Here is a 25,057-nt window from a genome sequence, read left to right as displayed (position 1 = left end):
TACTTTGGGAAGATTGACCCTTCCAAATAAACAAAAACATGCCCTACAAAATAAAAGTGGTAAAATTCTCAGAGAAAATAAACAAAAGGAATAAAATATAAAAATCCTGTAATTGTTGGATTAAAATTTTTTATATAGAGCTCATTCATTAAAAACATTCAAGAATTTCTCTGATGGTACATCATCAGAAAGCTTCTTAACTGAGTTTACATCAAAAAACTTCATCCTCACTAGATAAAGTTGCTACAGTGAATAAGAATTCATTTCTCTGGCAGTGTGTACACTCAGGTTGAGGTTCAACCATTAAGAGTGATACCACTCTCCAACAATAGGTTTGATTTTCTTAAGTTTTTTTGTGGAGTTTTCATTCCACACATCTGCAAACTATATAGAACATGCCATTATATATGATGGAATCATCCATATAGAAACTGATGACTACATGGCCCTTTAGACAGCTTTATCTTCCTTTTCATTACCTTTTATTCCAATTTGATAAGATAGTCAGCATATCAGTCCTTTTTATTATTCGAGATTTTATGAACAAGTTGGAGTTAATATTCAGCTTGAGATATTAATGGGTTGGTTGTCAAATTAAGGTTTCTCCAATGCTTTCAATTTGGAAAGTGAATTGGAAAATATATTATGTGTTATCCAAAAACAATTTAAGATGGTTCTATGGGATGTTGTAACAACAGCTGCAGCACTCTCTCCATCATTTAAACTGTACCATTACAGGGACTGATCACAACAGTTGGAGGCTGTTTTCATTCAGTCCGCTCTGAAAACTGAGAGGATCAGTAGAAGGTTTTTTAAAATAGATGAGATCAAATTAATATGATATTGTGGATTATAATAACATAGATGGTTATTTATAAATAGAGAAATTTGCACTGTTATCAAATTGTAGTGTGGGGGGGGGGGCTTCTAGATCAGGACTTTTTTTATGTCATAAAATCAAATTTGGATTTTGATCATATAAGGTCTGCTGTTTAGACCTGTTGATGACTTGTATGTAGGGTAAGATTGATCTAAGGATCATTAATAGTGTTTAGAAGAGCCTGATTCATTTTGCCTTGGCTTAGAAGTTTTCAGAGCTGGAGGTTATAATGCTCCCACACACAAAGTGCAAGTTATTGATTGTGCATTGGATCATGCATCTGCACATAAGATTTGTGCGCTGATCAAGGTGTCATGATGGGTGGTTACATGAAAGGAGTGATAATACTTTATATCAAGTTAATCTATGCATCAAAACTCTGTGCCTATCAAAACCATTGTCTCCCTTATCAATCACATTTCAGGTCATTTTGTAAAGTACCTGTCACATTTTTGTTTTCCAGCTCTATGATGGGTGATGGATTTTCCCAGAGGGCATCTGGGTTGCTGTTGGCCAAAGAGCTGGCCTACTTCTCTATGGCTTTGGATAATCCAGAGAGACCTTTCCTGGCAATACTGGGAGGGTATGTATTAAAGTCATGTGCTATGCATAGAAAAAGAACGTTCTTGGATAAAGTTGTATCATTTTTTTCAGCAATGATTTAATTAACGGTGGCCAAATCTCTGTTGTTTCTTATACTGCCATTTGTAGCCTCAATGCCAGTCCTACCTGCTGACCCATTTACCTACCTGCCTGCCGAGCTACCAACAAATCCGGTGTGTCACACTTAAAACATCTGTATATTTGGAAACACTTGAGACATTTAAGTACAGTTGTCCCTCCACCCAACAAATAGCTACAAGCATCATATAGTAAGAATCCCTTGGTACTGACAAGTTTATGTTCAAAGGTAAATTTACCCCTCTTGAACAGTCACTTATTGGGTTTTACAGATTAAAATGTAACAAATATTCATTTATTTATAAATTCATTACGTTGACATTTGTTCTCAACATGCCAATAAAATACCTTAATTGGATTCCACATGAAGAGGTAAGTAATCCAACTATCCTTACCTGTGTTTATTAGATGTTAGGTTTTGTCACTTTGATAATTAGTGGCTATTATTGCCTTGGATAATTATCAAGATGACAAAAGTAAACCACTTGGAAGACAGTATTCTTCAGCTGAAGTCATCATAACATCAGGTTGGCATGACGTGAAAATGCTACATCAGCCATCATGGCTTCTCTGTCATAAATTACAAATATATTTGAAAGGATACCAGTTTGAAACCTTTTAAAGATTCTTGTAATTTAAAATTGCTAATGACAAAATAAGTTGTTTCGTATAGTGCAAAATGGCATCAGACAGTATCTGTTTAGAAGGAAAAGTGAAAGCAGTTTGGCTAAAGAAAATGAATTCTTTGATCACTGTTCAGAATATGATGCTGGAAGGATTCAAATAAATATCATTTTTACATTTTGTAGCGGCACTCTAGATGGCCAAGTAGTCTAAAGCACTTGCCTTCACCAGTCACTGCCATCTTACCTCTGTCTGTCTGGGATTGAGTCTTGGGCTGGGCCAGTATGAGTATGTGAGAAGGTTTGCCAATAGCTTCTCATGGTCAGTGGTTTTAGAGGTGATATTCCCAAGTCCTTCCTCCACCATTTATGCCAGCCACAATGTATAGCCCATCATGCACTGGGGAATGGCATTACACCCAAAACATTATGCATCATAGCAAAATGGAATGGACAGACAATAAGTGGACATATAAGAGGGAAAACACTGTAACACCATGTTTTTTAACCAGTTTTGAGAACATTGATGTATTCTTTAAAACTTTTCCTACAGAGCCAAAGTGGCTGACAAGATCCAGCTGATCAATAACCTGTTGGACAAAGTGGATAAGATGATCATCGCAGGAGGAATGGCCTTCACCTTCCTCAAGGTTCTGAATGGCATGAAGGTATAATCGTTACTGGTTGTGACAGAAAATTTGCATTTTGTACTGAAAATTCTCCAGTGTTAATTAATTAAACAGTTTGTAATTTCCAATCATTCATTTACAGTAAAAGTGCACATTTTTTGAGAGGTAAAAGTATTAACATCAGAAGGGTAAAGCTGATGTTACATGGGAATAACAAAATAGGGTTCTTGAGAAATATTTCTTTATTTCTCCATCAAATAAATTGCCTGATCACATTAACATTGAGAAATAACATCTGCTACCTCCAAATTCAACCCTCCCTGAAAGGCAAATATATGAAGAAAAAAAGATCTTTCTTAATTCCCTCTCCCCTTCCTGCTTTGGATGTTTACCATTGTAAATTGTAAGCTTTGCACAGTCTGTGAACAGTGCCTCGGAGAATCCGTTGCAATTTACCATTATTTTAGACCATCCAACATTTCTTATCAGTAGTATAGCAAGTCAGAAGGTTGATATACCTGGTGAATACATTATTTTTGCCCTTTTTGGTCAATATATGGAACTTTTTGCAGGTTGTTACTGTTTGATTGATATTGATCAGCAACAATCACACGAGGTTTTCATTCGTTTGTTTTGCACACTTAAACATCAGTCTATAATACATTTCTTATAGATTCTCTCAGTAACTGGAGTTTGCCTCATTTACTAGTTTTCTGGTTGTTTGTATTGCTTTTTTCTTGTTATCTTTTCAGAGATGTCAAACAGGTATACAAAATGCATGTGCTACAAAGTTACTGGGGATAATCATGAAACAAGTCTTTCCTGTATGGAATGCACATTATCACATTCATAAAATGTTTACTTTGGGACAGAAGACATATGGTCCATTGCTTAAAAAGGCAATTGAAGACCCAGGAAATGAGGCCTCATTCAAATTGTCAGAATTCAGAATGTTATATATCAGCACAGATTCAAAATCATTGATGAGTTTTGAGTACGCTGAGATGCCATATTCACCCCCAGCAAAGACATCTAGAATGGCACTTGCAACAATGATTATTTCTGGTCCCATTGAAATTACAGCAAGTGGTACCACACAAACCCTATTGGAATCGTGAACGATACACACAATACGACAAGCTCTGTCTTCAAGACTTTCAGCAGTTAAGAGAAATCTGGGACTTTTTTCAATCCAGTTTGGCAACACACTCTGCACAAGTTCCCACCCTAGCCAGTACATGGACTTTAGTGTCATTTAAATGGGTCTTACAGGATTTCATTCTGGTTTTGCCATCTGGCTGAACCTGGACATCATTTAATATACACCATATGCAGTCCCAGCTGCCAGCAAGTTGGTGCAACTGTCCAGCCCAGTGTACGGTTTTGGTGGGCATGATTCAGTCCTTTCCAAGTGGCAAACTGCAAGTAACTTGACTGTTACAACAGTGGAATATGTCCAGCAGAACACACTGGGAAATTGGCCAGCTGGCCTCACCGTATCCATGACACAAACATATGGCACACCAGCATCATAATTGGTGCCATCCATTCATTAATTTGGCCCACCCATCCAACTGCCCCATGAACCAACATCCCCAGACGATGCATCATTATGGACATAAACACCACCAGCTCTACTAACATATCCAGCATGTAAGGCCAGCATCATGCATGGTTACTACACAGTACCATCACTACTGTACAGAATTTTATATCCCATGATGCAAAGCATACAAGATGACAACTCACCTGCTGACAGATGGGACAACGCAACGCAGACTTACCTTAACCATGGAAAGGAAAGAGTTTTAAGGCAGTAATCAAAGAGATCTACAGAAATTTTGCCCATGTCTGAATGCCCACTTTCTCCATCATTCATTATCGCATACAAGGTCAAGGCTTCAGTTGACATTGATGAAAAAAATGATGAACATCTGTTTTGGGGGATTTTACCAGTCAGCATAAATTTGACAAAATTACAGGGAATCTCTTGGCTAAGATTTGCAAATCCAGTAATTCAAGGGCCTTCATTTGAAGAGTCAGTTGCCGGCAGATCTCTCTCCCCACTGGTACAAGTCAAATATCAATGATTACCACTCAGATGTTCCTAGTCTAGATAAAGACATTGCTGCTGCTAACGTGTCTGCTTCCCTCAATTGCAAAGTGGATAGATAAGTATTTCCTACTACATTTGACTTGGTAAGGAATATCAGGTTCCTCTCTTCAAGACATGGTGTCTCCTGCAATATTTTCCCGGGCTGAAAAGGCAGGGGACAGTTGTGTCCAGCAATAAATAAAGTGTATTGACATGGTAGTTAACAGAGCAGCTCACCGTACAGTGACAAATGCCTTAATAACTTCTTGCAATTGATAAAAAGAGATCATCTCTTGTGATGATTCTTCTCTTATACCCCACCGCTCTTTTCAATTCTCCCTTGTGTTTGGGGACCAAAATGAGGTGTGGAAGCAGGCAGCACATGAGTTGCCACTAGTGGTTAGATCATCAGCCTCGGATGCGGGAGGTCCTGGGTTTGATCCCCGGCCGATTCAAACCAAAGACTTATAAAAATGGTACTAACAGCTTCCTTGCTTGGTGCTCAGCATTATGAGGTTATTGTTAGGACTGATCGGCATGGTGTCAGGATAATATGACTGGGTCGGACAACACGCTACATGTCTGCGACATGATGTCCCAGTGCTAGACATCACTATAAACTGCCACACTGCAGACATCGTAATGATGTAACTTAAAAAGGATTAAAGCTTTGTTAAAAATCCAAATCACACACACACGTACACACACACACTCGTCTAACTCCAAAATGCATAACAACCTGGTTCATCTTCCTACCAAATGCATGCAACCTGGTTCATCTTCCTCCAAAATCCATAGTGACCTGGTTCATCTTCCTCAAAATGCATAGCAGCCTGGTTCATCTTCCTCCCAAATGCATGGACCATACGGTTCATGTGTTAAGAGTTTAGAGATGTCTGCCAGAAGATTCATTTCAAAGAGTTTTTTTAAATTTCCTCACTCTCTTTCATACAGTGGCAGACCTACTTGGCCTTGATTGCCTTTATATGTGATCAATGCAGATGGCACTGCTGTCACAATGATCCTGACCAAAATCAAACATTTGCTGGTTCATAGACAAGAAAGGGAGTGGCAGGCAGTGGGAATAACTTCCTAGAAGTCCCTCAACCAGAAGTCACAATCTTTAAATATGCCAGTTTTTCAGGTCATTAAATGAATTACAAGTGAGAATAAAAAGAATACCTTAGGAATATCCAAAATAAGGAGACCCCATTGTCTAAGGGAATTACAAGTGAGAATAAAAGAATACCTTAGGAATATCCAAAATAAGGAGACCCCATTGTCTAAGGGAATTACAAGTGAGAATAAAAGAATACCTTAGGAATATCCTAGATAAGGAGACCCCAGTTTCTAAGGGAATTACAAGTGGGAATAAAAGAATACCTTAGGAATATCCTAGATAAGGAGACCCCAGTGTCTAAGGGAATTACAAGTGAGAATACAAAAATACCTTAGGGATATCCAAGATAAGGAGATCCCAGTGTCTAAGGGAATTACAAGTGAGAATACAAAAATACCTTAGGGATATCCTAGATAAGGAGACCCCATTGTCTAAGGGAATTACAAGTGAGAATACAAGAATACCTAAGGAATATCCAAAATAAGGAGACCATATTGTCTAAGCAAATTAACCAACCTGACCACAACATATATTATGTACATTATCAGACTATAGAAGTTATCCATTCATGAACCAGAGAACTATTGTAGCAGCATCAAACAGGAAGATGGATAACTTTATTGGATACAGGTTAGATAGTCTACATCTCGTGGGAATTAATATCTGTTTAAATGGGAGGCTAAGCATTTTAATTTTTATTATATCAGTGTTCTCTGAACTCAACCAGGATTTGGCAAGACCCCTGTAACTTTTGGCTAATGAAACAAGAGTGATATCCACAAGATTGGCCTATGAACGTAACATTTCAATTTAAGATAAAAGTGTAGGCCATTGTCTGGCATGCTCAGTCTTTCTCCAGCTTCTATTTTACATAACTTTAACAAAGAGAGAGCTTAATATCTGGCCAGTGATAACTGGCAGGACAGTTACCTTGTCCTGTTCATAATGCCACAACCTCAGTCCAGGGCATGACCAGACAATTTGCACTGGATTCACCCAGTAAAGTTTTGCACCACAAGACATTATCAATGTTCATCACACAGTGAGTATAATTGCATGATCTTTACTTATTCAGCCTTTATCTTGGGAGTTCATCCTTTCAGTTGAACAGTCTTTATGCTCCTACAGAGGTAAGGTGCTCAAACATTTCACCTCCTTTTTATTTATTCTCGTAATATTAATGGAATCAAGTAAAGTATTTGATGGAGAATGTTTTGTGGTAAATTATGTTTTTTAAGTATACTTTCCCATTCAGCTTATAAGCAGTAAGTCCCACTCTTTCCCACAAATGCAAGTATCCTGTTACTGGCTTTGATCAAACTGATGCTTCGGTTTGTAAATGTCTTGGATATGGGTGGCTGCCTAGCAAGGGCCTGGGAGTTAATCCATAAGAGTTATTTCCCTTTGTATATGGTGATAGATATATCTGAATGGGTGTGGGTGTGGAAAGCCACAGTTTTTCTTCATGAAGAGCTGGATTCAGAGGTAACAAGTTATTTCCTAAAGTTAATGTGATAGGATAAGTACATTGTGACCCTGCTATAACACAGTGGTCATAGAACCCAACCATGTTATAGACCAAATCATGTCATAACCAACTCAGCTAGCTGAAGAAACTGATGCCTGTACCCAAAAAAACAGGAGGGGGTAACAAAAGTGGGCACAGAAATGTGGTTTGTTTAAAAGAAGACAAAACTACTCTAAAACACACTTGCAGATTGACAACTTAATTGGTGTAGTAAATCTCATAATATGCCAAGTACTGTAGATGTATGTGGAAAATCCATGAATTTGAGTATAGCTCACACGTTATAAAATTCATGTATCAGTCACATCTCATTAGAAAACACAAACAACACAGGTAGTCCTTGTTTGATCTATATCCCATTGTCTGCAAACATGTCACAATTCATTATGATATTGTCACTAGAAGTATGGGGCTGTAGTTTTTTTACATGCTACATGAACATGTATTAAACTGGCCTAGATTTTGGTCAGCTGGAGAGAGCTTTCCTCTTGCCGAGGCTATGCTGGGGATGAGACTATTCATGGGGAAATGAAAAGGTGAACAAATTACAAAGTAATTTGATAGCCAGATATCTATGGTTTCAAAAGATTGAAAATTTAATGTGCTTTTTATAATGCCATTTGTAGCGATCGTAAGCATAAACATTTTTCCTGCAAAAAGAAACTTTTAATGGCACATTAAATGTCTTCCAGTTACTTTGGAAAATGCAACAATCCACCAGAATCCATTGCAATATAAGTTTGGTGCTTACTTCCTTTGATGAAAGCTGCTTTATTTCTTACTGAAGATTGTAGTTGGCTTGCTTTGATGAAGGGTGCATATGGTACTGTTATCATTGCTATAGAACAACTTTGGAAAAGCAAAAAAGCAACTGCCCATGTGTTATTCTTGCAACAACATCGATGGAGTGATTATTTTTGCTTAGTATTTTTACAGAATGATCAGTGTTTCAAAGGTAATCAGCTTTCTTTGAAGTTTCAACAAAACTATTTTTTCTTGGTTTCATTTCTTTAAAACTTGTCGCTTGATCGATTGTAGTCATTCCTGTTTCTACATTCAAAGTTTGGTCAATAGTTTGTCCGGTAGCATGACTGTTTGGTGGATCACAGCATACAGCAGGCCAGATGTCAGCATAAACGGATTATGATATAACAATGCATTGTTAAGACGGTTTGTCAATATTAACAAAGAATTTGTTTATGTAACAATAGATATATTTCAGTGCATTTTATATCAAGGTTTGTGGCTTCCTTTCATAGTGCATTTGAATTTTCTCCACTCCAAACCCAATACTGTATATACAGGTTTAAACAATCAACAATCTTGTTGCCTTAAATTTGACCAGTGTTACATTTTGTCACCAGTAAGGGGAAAAAATCACAGTTTGCAACATTGGCCAAGCCCAGCAGTCACTGAATAACCTTTTCACACATTATTTTTCATACTTTTAATAAGATAAAATATTTTTTTCATATCCAAGAACAATACATGTATACAAAATTTCAGGGGCCACAACACAATAATCAGACGCTGCCTCTAACCAGAATAATTGTAAATTTTTGTTAATTTTTGTGCTTGTAAGAAGAAAATTATTTTTTCATGTACGAGAAAAATATTTGCGTATGAAATTTCTGGAGCCATGCCATGATAATGTTTTATCAAAATTCGTGTTATAATTTAGCATGATGTAACTGAGTCACACTGTATACTGTAATAATAGTAAATTTTACATTAATTTTGTAGTTTGAAGAAGAAAAGTATTTTTTCATGTATGAGAAAAATACTTGGATGTGAAATTTCTGGAGCCATGCCATGATCATGTTATATCTGAATTTGTGTTATAATGGAATGTGCTATCACACTATATTCTGTAAGAAATATAATTTGCTTAAACATTTTCTTTATTACTGAACCTAACCTTGACAGAAGCTCAGTTTAGTAATCAATGTGATGTTTGTGTGTGTGTTGTCCACATTCCCATACATTCCTCCACAACTTAGATTAACCTAGTTAAATTAAAATAAAAGGGTTACGTTATTCGTATATGATAAGCACTTTACTGCAAGCAGGGAAGACCAGGATCTTCCAGTACTTTATGTGGCCACATTTTGTGCTTGAGTGTCAATTTTACTTGGGTACACTTTTTTAAGTGAATGGCATGATGTTGTTATCATGGATGGTATTGAAGTACCATGCTACAGTTTTACAAGTCTTGTGTTTTCTACATGAGAGAATATCTGCATCGTTGTCTTCATCAGCTACAATTCTGTTATTCATCTTGAGTATGACTTGTACTCGAAAGATTTTATAACCTGAAGGCCTGGAGATTTTTATAGTCTTAAAAACTATCAAGGAAGTGACTTAAAGAGTTATGTTTATTTCCTTTTTGCCATAAATTTACTTAAAACTAATTTTCAAGGCCAACAAAAATTCATTAGAGCCTAGCTTGTGAGAACACAACCACAACCCCACTTATGCTACATAAAAATGGTGTCTCAGGACTGCTTATTACCGTGCATGACAGATCTGGTCATAAATGACTAGTGGTCTTCCCACACTGTTGTCTTTCAAGTCCGGTTCTGCTGTACTTTTATTTGAAACTGAAGTCTTTGTTTTCAAACTTGAAAAAAAGTCCCCACAAAGTAAAGGTTCCCTCAACATAAAAATACTTCTCTATAAAGCTGCATTGTCTATATTTTTCATACATACAGGATGAGCTGAAGCTTACATCGTCAATATTATTTGCATAAATTGGCCATTTCACATATTTTCAGTAACATTGGTTAGCAAATAAATGAGTATGATGCTCATTTATGTTCATAAAAGTTTAAGATTTCTCAGTTACTCTGCCAAATTGAAGATTTGAAAATGGGGTGAGGGGGAAAATTAAGAAAATAAATACGTTAGCAAAACTCGTGGGCTATTTTAAGTCAATATCGACAGGATTTAACCTTGAAACTATTGTTTTAAATTACGATATGTTTTCAGAATACATTTTGTCTTGATGCACATTTTTGAAAATAGCTTCTTTATATGAAATGGTCAAAAGATCGTGTTGTTCCAGCGTAATTAGCACTAATTTGCTTCAATATGGTTTGCATGATTGTCACCACAAATTTATGAAAGGCTGTATTTATTGAATTCAATGAGACTGTGTGAATTTCATCAAGAAAAAAATAGTCATTGCAGTTTTGAAAGATTAGAGTCAATATTTGATGACTCTAGAATCCAGAAGTAGTACTTAGAAAAGCTTCAAGTTTTCTGTTTCCTGTGTGCCTCTTTCATTCTTTAACATATTGACTTCTACAGATGTATTGAATAAGCCATATTTCATCTTGCAGATTGGAAATTCTCTATTTGATGAAGAAGGATCAAAGATCGTCAACAATATAATGGAGAAAGCTGAGAAGAATGGTGTGGACATTATACTGCCAAGTGATTTTGTTACAGGAGACAAATTTGCAGAGGATGCTAAAGTGGGCTCAGCTACAATCAGTTCTGGAATTCCTGATGGTTGGATGGTTAGTATGAACACTAATGTTCTTTCTTATCACTGTATATCAAGATATTATACTCTCTGTATGCATGATTTTGAAATTTAACCAAATATGATTGTTTAATTGGTGTTTGGCACATCTGTACATAAAATGTTATTGAGTGCTGAGGCAATTTGTGTAAAGCGTTTTTTCCAAAAGACATGATGCAGTGATCATTACAGGGACAGGGTTCAAACCTGCTTCCATCTGATTATAAGTCTCACATACTAAAGATGAAGCCATTGCATCTCCTTTTACCAGAAGTGGCTTGATGCTTAGAAAGTGAGTAAAATGAATGCTATGTAGTTTTAAATAGGGCTTTAATTGATCAAGTTGTACAAATTTATTATCAGTGAAAATGTTGTCAGCTATAATCATTTGTTAGTTTAAGTTTGTCCATGTTTTATGAGGGGATAGGCAATACATTTATCATTAATATATAGTGCATTTGTTGCATCATGATTGTATTGAAGTCACGAAAGTGATTCAAAAGTTTGAAATTGAACACAGAAACATGCAGTATTCTGAATGCCAAGACTCAGTTAGATTAAACAAAATCAGCAAAATTGACACTACTTAGTCATTTAAGAATGTTCCATGAGTTGTTTACATCCTCAGTGTTAAGTATTTCCCCTTGAAAGTTATTGTCCACTCTCTGATTGTAAAGGTAAGTGTAATCAATTTTTTACGTCCTTATTATCGACTTGGGGGGGGGTAAACAATATTTACAGACAATTCTCATGACAAAATTGGCTTGTAAAATCAGATAGCAAGACAAAGTTATCACTCTGCCATTGATGATGCAAGTTGTAGTGCTTGCTGTCATGACAAATGCTAAATATTTTGAAAGTTTGTGTTTAAAGTTTGTGAAAGTCATTTAGGGAGGATGCAGCCAACAGAACCATTTTTGATTTCCATAGAGACATTAAAAGCAAAGTATATGTTTTGTTCTGTTTAGGAAAATGGCATTAAAAAAGAAATTAAGTGAAGTAGACATCACTGTCATGTTCACATTCAATTATATAGACATTTTTGGACGAAATGAACCTAAAGGTGTGATCCAGTACAATCCGGATTGAATGTCATGCGCTGTGATGTCACAAGGAAAGCTACGCACATTGATAAACAAATTCATACTGCACTATATTGTGATGATTCCACTCGATGTGCTCTTTACTTGGCCCAAGTTGAGTACATGGCCACCATTGTAATAGACCATAGAAATTGATAAATATTGTCTGGAAGCTTCTTGATGACAAAGTGCAGAGCATTTCAATAATCAGGATTGTATAGACTTTGTTTAAAGACAATTGGTGTTAAATTTTAAAAGAACAATTTCTATTTAATTTAAAATGAGTAAATGCGCATGCATGACTTGTGTGACTTTTACTATATAAGGATTAAAATGTAAAGCAGGTGTCTCTTTATCTTATTTCATAATTGTTGTTATCTCACCTGCACATGTGTGGCAAAATGTTATGTATTGCATGTTTAGAATACCTGACCATAACAAGTGAGTTTATGTTGTGGTTGTTCTTTGTTTGTCATACATTGTCTGCCATCTGTTTACACAGAGTTCAGGCATCAAGATCTTACCAACTCTCATACTGCCTGCCAATCCACTATCCAATTTCGTCCATTACAAAAACTCCATAAAACTTTAAATAGTTTCTCATGAACTATTCGACAGAATTTGTCCAAATTTTGTATAAATCATCCTGGCAGGGAAGCTTTTGAACTTCTAATGCTGATGATCTACCATTGAATATAGCAGCCATTACAAAAATTAGAAAAACCTTTAAACAGTTTCAGATAAAATGCTAACTGGAATTTTACCTAAATGGACAGAAAGTCTGCAGTCATGGAGAGTTTTCACATTTGTACAAATTATATCAATCTGCCATGGCTGCTGTTGCTGACAATAGACAAAACTTTTTAAAAGCTGTTTAGCAGAATTTTACCAATATTGTCAGAAAGTATCCTATAAAGGAAAATTTGTACAAATGATGCCAATCCACAATTCAGATATGCCTGACATTACTAAATATAATCTTTTTGTTTTGGGATTTAATGTCATTTTTCAGTGCATGATATACATGGCAGCCACTCCAGCTGTTGGAAGAAGCACTCATGGGGGTGGGGTAGAGGGGGGCCAGGTAAGAACCACCAAGCCATTGGAAGCTTTTGGCAAACTTTCTCAAATGCCCACATTGGATGAGCCAGAGATGTGAACTCACGTGGACAGAGGTAAGATAGCAGTGATTGGTAAAGGTTGTCACATTAGACCACTCTGCCACTGGGGCCCCAACTAAAATATAAAGACCTTTTAAGTAATTTCTCAGAAACAACTCCACAGAATTTGTACACATAATGCTGATCAATTTTCACCATTACTGACAGTAGAAAAACTTTGAAATCACTTCCTTTCAAAGACTACTTGACAGAACTAGACCAAAGTTTTTTATAGAAGGTATTCTGGTATTTAGGGCTTTCAGATTTGCACAAATGATATTGATTCACAATCAAACATGATAGCCTTTACTAAAAGTTGAAACTCCTTTTAGTGACTTCTCCAAATCATTCAACAGAATTTACTTAATTTTAGAGAAAGCATACTGGTATGAAGAGCTGTTACAATCATACAAATGAATCCAGTTTGGCATCAAATATAGATGCAGTTACTAACACTAAGAAACTAAACAGTTTCAGCAAAATAAATTCTTTACAATTTTATTACATTTGCCGTTGTCCTAGCTTGACGGTCTTTTAGATTTTTCCAAATGATGCCATCCGAACATAAAATATAGCCACCATTACTAAAAAGGCATTGATACAATTTATCGCAGAAAACTGCTTAGAACAGAATATGACCAACTTTGACAAAAAAACAGCCTCCAATAGAGGCTTTTCCATATTGAACTATGTTGATATGCCATCAAATATGAATGCATATACAAAAATGTAACAGTTGTGTTCATAACCTGTCAACACTGGAAGAAATTTCTTTAGAAAGCTTCATAATGACCAGGATTTCTTGGCAAATGCTTATACATATGCTGTAAGGCATACGTCAGCCTGGTGAGCAGTCTGAGGCAGATGTCATTTGGGTCTTTTGCTGGTGATAGAGGTGGCATTCTCATCAGCATGAAGATGAGTATTAAAGCTTTTGAAAGTCAGAAACCATGGTGGTACATCAAGAATTAGTTGGTCAAAATGTCACATTCCACAGAACTCTTCTGTTCAAACAGCTGTTGATCCTTTAACAGTACTGAAAAGATTGGATGAGGGAACTGGTCACTGTTACATTTGGGCACTCGGTGGAAATGCATATAGTTGATACCTTTCTCTTATACTTAGACTGTCAATGAACACTGTAGCAGGTGATCATGGCTGTATTTTTATAGGATTCTGTTCAAGTTTGTAAATAATTTTTCTCTTATTTCAGGGGCTAGATATTGGACCCAAATCCATAGATTCTTTTATCGATGTCATCGTGCGTGCTAAAACTATTGTGTGGAATGGGTATGTATGCTTACACAATTTATTTATTATATGGATTTGTACCAATGACTCCCTACTGATGTGTTCCGTAATCCTAGTTTCTAACACTCTGCCTGTTTCTCCAATGTAATCCTTCTTGCAATCAGTCATTGCATTTGATATAATAAACCACACCACTTTTTTTTCAGATGTTCAGTTTTGTCCTACAAATATGTAAGTTGCCTAAAACAGCTGTATAGTTTGTGATGTAAGTTGATCCCATGTTGTCTGAATACTCTGGCTAGGACTTCTGATGTACCATGGATATATGACATGCCAATGTTGGTTATATTTAGGTTTTGTGTACTGCATTTTTCTTCTTTTCTGGAAATTTGAAAATCCACTCAGACGTTTACCACTAGTGCTGATTTCATATGCTATACTTCATTCAGTGGATCTGTCTCATCAGTGACGAGGTAGTTAGTTCAGTGATTACAGTGAGTTGTGAATGTTATTATAATAGAAAATGTTAGAGCTGATGGATCTTTTAAAACTTCAAAACTTTGTCATATCAGACAAAGGACAAATCAACACCACTTTATAAACTTTACAGACGGAATACAATAGTGTAATGCAGCACTTTGAGTGTATGATCATGCTTATTGTAGAATTCCAGTTCACGATCATTCAGTGAAAGTTACACATATAAACTAGAAAAGTGAGCGTGGAATATAAATAATTTCTAGCATATTTGGTGTTTTTAGTCTGGTTATAATCCATATGGATTTTGCCCTTTGTGACAAGAATTTTGACAAGCTATAAAACTAAGTTAGTAGCAAACATAAATGTATCTTTTCATATGTACTGTTACTTTGGCATGTAAATATATAGAATACTTTTTTTGGCACTTGTAATAGCAATAATTATGCTCATACCGGGGGTTTGCATGTATGTTTTCAGCATCATTTGTTAAACCTCACGGCTTTTTTTTTAGATCTAACTTTGTTTAATCCTTATGAAATGTTGTATCAAAGCAGTGTTTGTTTGGTTATCTTTTTGGCTGTCGTTTGGTTTCAGTAGTAAAACTACTAATGTTGCAGGCTAGAATGCATCAAACTTGTCACAGTGTTTCTTACGACTTTTTCAACTTAGTTTGTTTTTAGAGGTCCCCCTGCAACTGGTTGGCTTTCATAGCTACCAAAGGTCCATCCATTTTGCCATAAGTTGGTTAATATTCCTTTTTCAATTATTTCCTCTGTTGCCTACCAAGTCATTTAATTTGTCATAGTAATCTGTAGTCATTGTACTTTGCATGCAAACTTGGTCACTGTCACCACCTATTTCACTGTATTATATTAATGAAGTGACTGATGTATATTAAAGTCATCAGATCAGTGGCATTTTGTTATTTTAAAAGTGTTCAAGCAGTCACCAGTGAATTTTTGTAAATGTTCTGAAAATCTTGCAAGCTTGGTCTCGGTGACACCCAATTACTCACTGTGACTGCCTATTTCACACTGCAATGATTTGCATTCAGTTTTCCATTAAGATTTGTTTTCCTTCAGATGCATCCCCCGATCACATTAATGTTTGGGATAAAATCCTGCTACCTTTTTTTTCCAGATCCAGCCCTACTAAAAAGATAAATCATATTCAATATCTAGCACATATAAACAAAGAGCAATATCTCTATCCATTACCCCCCTTGCCACCACCAAGTGTTGCTAACTTGTATGCTTAGCATCCATACAACATCATATGAGACACCTCCCATAAATCCAAAGCAAAATTTGTCATATTCAAACCATCCATACAGGATTTTGGATTTATGGGATTAATATTCATTCCTATATAGGTGGTAAATATTTTTTTGCAAATATTTTGTGAAATTTGTACACTTATTTGGACTTTGCAATTTTTAGTCGACATGGTACAGTGCACTATCATGTTGTTATTCACGGTTTTATGCACACTGCTTTTTGGTCACACAGTAATGGATGTTGATTTAGCAACTTTTTAATATGCTGAATCATTAATTTATACATTTTTGTTGTGTTTTGTTTTCTTTGGACAATGAAGTTTAATAAAAAAAATACAAGTTCAAGTCTATGGAGACATGCACAAGTTGTGTCTTGAGTACAAAATGTATTTTGCCAGTACCATGAAATATATGGTTCGAGAGTGTATAGACTACAGCTTTGCAAAAGTTGACTAAGGCATGTAGGCCTGTACATCTGGGCACATTGGTGTTTTTAATGGCTCTCATTTACTACCAAAACAGCTTCTGAAAACTGTCCAGTCATTTAACTAGTTGAGCTGGCCATCCAACCATTCAAGCCGTTTCAATTGAGGAATCTTACTGAAAGATCTGTCTGTCGTGCAAGGCCTACAGCTACATCCTTCAATAGCAGAGATCATGATGATATATTTTCCCTCCTAACATGCCTATGTCTCCATACAAAAACAATTATGGGGATGTTAGTGATCGATCCTTCAGTCTCACCAGATTAACATCTTCACATCTGAACAATTATGGAGGTCTTAATGTGCCAATGGCTACATACAGTTACAGTTAATGAGATCTTAGCGATAGATGGTATGGACATTACCAGCACCAACCAGACCACCTTCCACTTAGCCATACTCCGTGCAAACCCACCATCCATATCAGCATGACAAAATTGTCTGGTGGAGCCATCTTCTTTATTCATCGCTTAACTACCAGGTATTGACCATGAATTGTATAGAGATAGATGATGGCACTGCATCACTGTTAACACTGTGAATGGTTTTATCCCAAAATGGAAGCAGTCCATAAGTCTGGTACAAGACACATTGCAACACCTATCATACGAAACTCACTTTGTTCGAAAAAAAATTGTTATAAAATGGATTTTACAAAATTTTAATTAACTTGGCACATCGAAGGAGGTTCTGAACATTGTCACCACATCTTCGGTGTTGAATTTGGCCTCCTTGGCTATTTTCTGATTGGTGGGAAAACTAGGCTATTCAACACGCATGGTAGTTCATAGATCAAATTGCTTAGGTCACTAATAGCAGCTCACCATTCGATGGCAGATATGTTAATTGTCTCTACCTGTCTTAACATGATGTGTCATAATGGGTGTTTGCACTTCAGGGCACTTTTTATAAAAAAAAACACCATCATGTTCTACTATACATTTTAAGTAACTTGGTGTTTGCTATCCAGCCATAGCAGTACTGAAGATTTTCTTGTCTTATTCTATGTTCTAAACCAAGAATGTAGTAGTGGTCTTTGCCACATGGAATTATGCAGAGGACTTTAAGGTCTCGGTCAGGTGAAATTTGTGATCAACTTTTATTTGAGGTGAGTAATGTAGAGGATTTTAAAGTCACAGTCAGGTGAAATTTGTGACCTACTTTTCTTTGAGAGCTTAAAGTATTGTGTCAGTTATGTCTTAGTCATACCTAACATCAATTCTGATTTCACCACAATCATTCTGATTTTGGAACTGTAATTCCACATTCCGAATATGCTGTTAAAAATTCAAATTTTTATGTCTTGAAGATGAAATAAAGAAAAATTGATTTTAAATTCTGAAGCCGCTAACTTTCTTGGCAGAACTCCATGAGAGTATACCAAAGCCATATTTTGTTCCTTTGTTTCAATGAGAGCATTGCCAGCAATTTATTAAATTGGGACCTTCCAGAAAGTATATCATAGTGGTGCCATGACATTGTAACATAAGAATGTCAGATGATGATTAAAAAGGCATCTGCAAAACCAGATATGGCCAAGTATAAAGTTAAGATGAAATCACACAGAAATACTGTGAGGAATATGCACTAACTTAACCTGATGTAAATGGTAATTTGCTCTTGACAGAAAAAACTGCTCTGGTGACATAGTGAAAGTACAAAGTTTGTGGGGTACTTTTACCAGGGTCCATGAAATTTAGGCAGGATCAGAAAACATATGGTGATCAGTTATAAAGATCTTAATTTGAAGCCCATTGAATAGGTGAAACTCTTGTCAATTCAAGATCCAACAAATTCATTCTTTGGTTCAAAAGTTGTACTTGGACAGAGGTAACTGATTTATATTTTCCATTGTGACCTTGAAACAGGTGGCATGGCTATGACATGATTGTCGAGCATGATATATAACTGGTTAAAGTTTCGTTAAATTATTGCTGGTCAGACTTGCCTTTTTTCCCATGCTGTGACTCCTATGAGGCGGGGCACATGGCTATGATGTGTGACATATCTATACATGATAATTGGTGAGGTTTATTGAATATCTTGCAGAATTACTGGTGGCAGGGGTGGCTGGCTGTGGTGTATAACACATAATACATTAGACACTGGAGCAAAGTTTCACAGCAATATCAAAAGTGGTTCAAAGGTTATACTCCAGACCAGGATACAAGTAATAGAATTATATTTTCCTTTGTCATGACCTTCATCTTGAGGCGTGGCCATTTCATATGACATACCATCTATATACAGTATATAAGCAAACATGGCATTGACCGCTCTGGTGGCCCAGTGGTTAGAGCGTCCACTTCAGATGTGGGAGGTTGTGTTTTGATCCCCAGCCAAGTCATAGCAAAGACTTACAAAAATGGTACTAACAGCTGCCTTATTTGGTGCTCAGCATTAAGAAATCAGTGTTAGGACTGGTCAGCCTGGTGTCAGGATAATGTGACTGGTGGGACATCATGCTGCAAGTCTGCGACGTGATGCACAGTGCTAGACTTCACTATAAACTGCCACACTGCAGACATCATAGCAATATGACTGAAAAATTGTTAAAGCTACATTAAATATCCAAATCACACACACACAAACACACCCTTGGCTGAAAGCTATTGTTTCCACAAACTTATCATAAGCTATAGAGGCATCATTAACATTAAGAGACATGTTTCTACTAAGAAGCACATCACTATGCCAAAACTGTGGAATCTTGTGACAAAATGAGTGCATATTTTACAAGTCCTGCACACTACATTGTAATGAGGACTGAAAGTATTGTCTGTAGAATTTATTGTAGAACATGGACTTCCAATATCAGGAGCAAATAATGCCAGGAAGCTCTTCTGAAAAATGTTCCCAGATTCTCAGATTGCATAAAAATATGGATCTGCCAGGACCAAAACAGCTAGCATCATCCTCACTCTGGGAAATAACAGTACTAGTCATGTATTAGACTATAAGGAATTGACCATTCAGCACTGCCACAGATGGTAGTAATGATTATATAGATGTAAAACTGTATCCATTGTCTGTGAGATACCATGATAAAAAATTGCTGCAGGTGTTATCTTAATTGTTATGGGTAAGGGAATGTAATAAGGCTTCCACCAGTGAAAACGCTTTCAAAATTCTTGAAGATATGGAGAATTCTAAAATTCCATGGAAAACTGCAGTTTGCTTTTCAACAGATAATGCATCAGTAATGATCAACATACATAAGGGAGCTGAATTTTTCTTTGGCAGAAATCAGCTATTTACGCTGCAGGTGCAATTTTTGTTATTTGTGCTACACTGTATATTGTTTGATTATGCTATACTTTTCCTTAATGTAATATGATTGCATATATTAAATAAAATCGGTCTCTTTTAAGGAAAAAAATTTTAATGATAAGTCACCCTGGGAATAAAGTTGATAACCTATTCTGTGAGTCAGTTGTATGACTCCTTTTTCTGATCTCAAAAGCTTAGTTGTTACAAGAAGTTTGGTTAGCAGAAGATAGTTTCATGTCTCAGACATTGCCAGGCCTGCCTTGGCATATGTTTATTATGTCATCTGTTCAAGTGTCCATCTGTATGTCAGTTTACACACTAGAGTAACTTGACTGTTAACCTTTTAAAAATCTTCTCTAGCTCAATAAATGCCTTCATTATTTAAACGCAGGGGTAGGCTTGGCATACAAGGTATGGTCAGTTTGTTATACAAATAACTGTTTCAGATATTGAGAAATTTCTCATAAATGTTGTCATATTGAATCCTATTTCATCTGCTGGTTTTCTGACTGGTTAGATTTATATATTCTTTGTAGTTGAAGTTAATATGACAGTGAATAACATAAGCTCGTAATGGTATATTCTATAAATTCTTTAGACCTAAAGGCTTAAAAATGATTTTATTTGATGTTATTTGATTTTTATAAATTCTATAATTTCACTATACAACTATTAGAAGCATTTTCATGGATTATTATTTGTCCTGACAAGAAATGGACATTACAATGAATAAGTAATAAAAGGTAGCTTTGCCATAAATGCTCAAACCTGCCTTAAAGGTCAGTTTTTGTCTAGAATGTGAAGCATAGGTGAGACATAGTCTTCTCTTATATTCCATGTTGATTTTTTGTATTTAGCTCAGTTTCTATGCCTGTTTTATATTCAGTCATGAAACTTGGGTATATTCATCTTGGAGTGTACTGCTCATCAAATAACCTACTTTTCATGTGGCTACATGAAGATTTTCTATTTGGTTCTCTGACATTGTTGTATGTCTAGCCATGAAACGAATGTAATGGGTCGTTTAATTTTACAGGGCCCTACTTCTGCCTGGGCAGCTATGGTCTTTTGACCCAATTTTTATCGCTACTGGTCATAAACCAAAAGAGTTTATGAGGTGGCTTCATGTCTGTCTGTCTTTTGTCTGTCATTCATTGTCCAATGTCTGTTGGTCCATTAGCACAAGTTTGTTATCACTAATCATCATAACCTACTGGGATCCTGGACTGACATAAAGTTTTACATACACATTCATACCAAGGTCATGTTGGTCCTAAATGAAAAGGGTGTTGCATGGACATCAAATATGGCCATAAAAATGGCCATCTTGAAATTCTTTTTATCACTCCTCCTTCTGAATCAATAGCCATCTCAGCATGGGTTTTTTTATTGAAAGATTTCTTAATGATATCTAGTTGGTCTAATGAATAATGCCAGTCTGGCATGCAATATGGCCATCATGGCAGTCCTCTTGAAAATCTTATCTCTACTTTTCCTGTATGAAAAGATGCATCAGCATGGGATTTTCACAAGAAGACTTCCTACAATGTCTGGTTTGTTGTAAATGAAAATGGTTCTGCTCAGTCATCCAGTATGGTTTCAGCACTTGACAGTTAAAGAGCAGAGATGGTCTTTTCTTGAATTCCTGGACAATATTTTAGACCGTAGAGCATCAGTCACTTCTAGGGACTCCTGTTAACTCAACTGGTCATAGACAAAGAACTTGTGTAGTGGCATTTTGTAGCACAAGTTTATTATTGCTGCTTCTCGTAAACTGCAGACATTTCATCTCAAGTTTTAGTTGGTCCTATATAAAAAAATCTAGTCATCTTGACATGGGGTTTTCACTAAAAGATTGCTTATGATGTCTGATTGGTCCTAGATATAACTATGCCGATTCAGCTTATTTTGCTGTGCTGTAAAACACCAAAGCAATATAAATTCAGAAAATCTTGTTATTGCTACTTGTTCTAAACAGATGGTTTTATCAACATGGAGTTTTTACTAAATGATTTGTTGGTCCTCAGTGAAAACTGCATGTTGGATATGCCTTCAGAATTCAGTAAGACCATCACAGTGGCCATCTTGAAAATCTTGTCGTTGCTACTCATCTTGAATGGATGCTTGTTAAACTTGCAACCTAATTTATAAAACAATTTATTGGCCTTGCTGTTCCTATTTACTTTATCTATTCTATTCAGACCTCCAGGTGTATTTGAATTTCCCAACTTTGCCAAAGGTTCCATAGATGTCATGGAAGCTGTGGTTGTAGCAACTGAGCAAGGTTCAACAACAATCATAGGTAAGCGAGACTTTCTAGTGTCTTCAAAAAAACACTAATATCTACCATATTCCATTTTCACTTAGCTAATAAAATATATCCATATATAAAGTTTGGATAATAAGCATATACATTGTGTCAAATACATTTCCAGTTCACATTAACTGTAGGAAAATAGAGCTGCTTCTACTCTATATATACAAACACACAGTACATGCATCACATTTTTCAGAAAATCTACGTTTCCATGGTGGACAATAATCCTTTTCACAATGTGTCCATCATGGACAGGGCATCGTGGTCATTGTGGCTTGTAGTGGACAGATTAAGTTGTTTTGCCCCATTTAGTAGTCACATCAATATTTGTAATCATGAAAATCCACTACAGCATGAGGAACTTTGCTGGAATATTCAAAGACTCACTCACACAAATGCAATCACATCTATGAGAAATTAAAGAATGCTGAGACAATACACGTGTTTCACAAAATATACAAAATTTAATCACAGTAATTTTAATATGAGAGAGAAAGATGTTCTACCTGTAAACAAAAGATAAAAAAATGACGTATAAATATTAGCAGGTTTTGTTCTGTTAGTCACTCTTAAATTGTTTGCCAGACATGTTCTGCACAATGAAATAAACACATCATTATTCAGTATGCAACTTCTGCTTGTCCAGCCTGTTTTGTACTTGTGACCCAAATATGCATGTCCATGTGACAGATTTTCTCAGGAATGAGAAGTGTTTACTCTTACCATTTACCTACTTTTTTACGCAGACAGTACAAGCTATGTGATGTTGCATTTTATAACAAACAGCTTAAAAATATACTTAGAATTGCGGGTTGGGTCATCTGATGAGTTTGTGTAATATTACAAACTGGATGAGTGAAAGTGATGAAAAGTGAAATATTCTCATTAGAAGATAAACATGTCAGTATTATTTTTGTTTAATGCAGATGAAAATTGGGTACCTTACATTCATCAGTGTACATGACAGTTTACTGCAGTAGCAGTTTTCTCCAGTGTACATCATATCATCATCTTTTACAATTCGACAGAAATGCCTATGATTATCAAAACATAGTTGTGAAATGGGTCTCTACAGTAGATAGGATTTTATTTCTGTAAAACAAATATCCAGTTTTGTATGTTTGTTTTTTAATAAAAATAAGAAAAAAAGTTCATTAATACATGAAAATATCACAACTGAATCCAAATGCAATTATCAGTTCATATTATAAGTTCAAATTTTGTGTTTGCCACAATCAACATAAAAAAAACTGCCTTGAGAAATTAATCCTTCTTTTGAAACATTGCTGTTAAAAAAAATACAATATCAAGAACTCCTGACTTGCCATTGCTAACAAGCATATTGGCAGGCTTTAAAGTAAAAATTTGCTTCTTGGCTGGTGCTTGATAATGGATTCATGAAAAAGTAACAGTTACCTTTGTTTCATAAAATCATGCGTGAACAGTCACTGATAGAGAGCTGACTCCAGTACTGTGTAGATGAATTGGGTACGTTAAAAATTATCACACTCAGCCATAGTCTGTGTCAGCTGATAAAGGTATACTGCAATGTTTAGGCATTTATCAAGGCCATTAGACCTTTTATTTAAAACTAATGGCTAGTCTCTAATTGGGAAAATAACCATTATATTCAGGACCAGATCAGATTGGAGGATAACTTGAGGATTTTCCAATAATTGTAAAGGGTCGCAACTTTCCTCAAAAGGACACCAAAAGCAGAAGTGTGTCTTTTTACTCAAAGTATCCATAATATCCAATAAATGTGCATAACAATAAAACCCCTGTCAAATTTCAAGTGACAAGTGATTGTTCGTTAGTGTATGCATTTTTTTTTATAGTTGAAGGCAGTGGGGTCAAACCCACCCCACCCCCATCTGGCCATGATATTTAGTTTTTCATATGCTAGAGAACAGTTTTATGCAATATTTTGAGAACTTAACAACATATGTTTCTCAGTCATATATTTTTTGGCCAACTGACAACCGTTTAGTTTTAAGATGTGTGGTTTTGTGATATTTTCTTTCAATAGTTTAATATGTACATCTTGAAACTTCAGCATTGAACAGTAGCTTGTACATGTGCAACTGTCCTGACTGACTGCAGTTGACTGGATGTAAAAAGCTACAGTAACAGGTGTGGCGGCTTATTTCAGAGTAAGACACTCCTTTAGCCAAAGCTCACTGATGCATATAGATTCTATGGAAAAAATGAGGACAGAAATAACTTGGTATTCTTCATTGAAATCACTTTGTTCATGACATGAAGGGCCACAGATAGAGTGAAACAGCCAGTACAGCATACACAATTCCGCGCCTTTAAAATAAATGCCAAACTCTTATAATCAATGTTATGTTTATGGGTCAAAGTGCAGATACATTTTTTCATTGTTTGGCTCGTGTTTCTCTTATTTCAGTGCCATGTTATTCTTTTGAATAAACTTTGAAAAGAATTATGACATGCACATCATAATGTTCCATTGTTTTTAATTGTACATGTCCGATATAAATAGTACAGTGTTCATTTGCAATCTCTTATTTTATATTTATTACTGCATTCATTACTTTCTTCAAAGTGGGTATTGGAAATATTATGGAAATAAAAGGGAAGCTATGAAAAATTATTAACCAGCACACAAAACATGTATATGAAATATT

The 25,057-nt window shown here is 35.8% G+C and overlaps 1 protein-coding gene across 1 annotated transcript in view; it reads left to right on the top strand.

Annotated features, from left to right (window-relative positions):
- The window catches only part of LOC149797488 (phosphoglycerate kinase-like), a 55,148-nt gene that overhangs the window by 25,447 nt on the left and 4,644 nt on the right, over window positions 1-25,057 (top strand). Inside the window, exons 6-10 of the mRNA XM_089962299.1 lie at window positions 1,344-1,463; window positions 2,738-2,852; window positions 10,898-11,077; window positions 14,538-14,614; window positions 22,288-22,388. Of these exons, the coding sequence (XP_089818425.1) occupies window positions 1,344-1,463; window positions 2,738-2,852; window positions 10,898-11,077; window positions 14,538-14,614; window positions 22,288-22,388 (593 nt within the window). The remainder of the gene's footprint in view (window positions 1-1,343; window positions 1,464-2,737; window positions 2,853-10,897; window positions 11,078-14,537; window positions 14,615-22,287; window positions 22,389-25,057) is intronic.

The sequence above is a fragment of the Sinohyriopsis cumingii genome, chromosome 6 (assembly GCF_028554795.1).
Source record: "Sinohyriopsis cumingii isolate HCF-2022 chromosome 6, ASM2855479v2, whole genome shotgun sequence".
NCBI classification, from domain to species: Eukaryota; Metazoa; Mollusca; class Bivalvia; order Unionida; family Unionidae; genus Sinohyriopsis; species Sinohyriopsis cumingii.
This window is presented reverse-complemented; position numbering and strand designations above follow the sequence as displayed.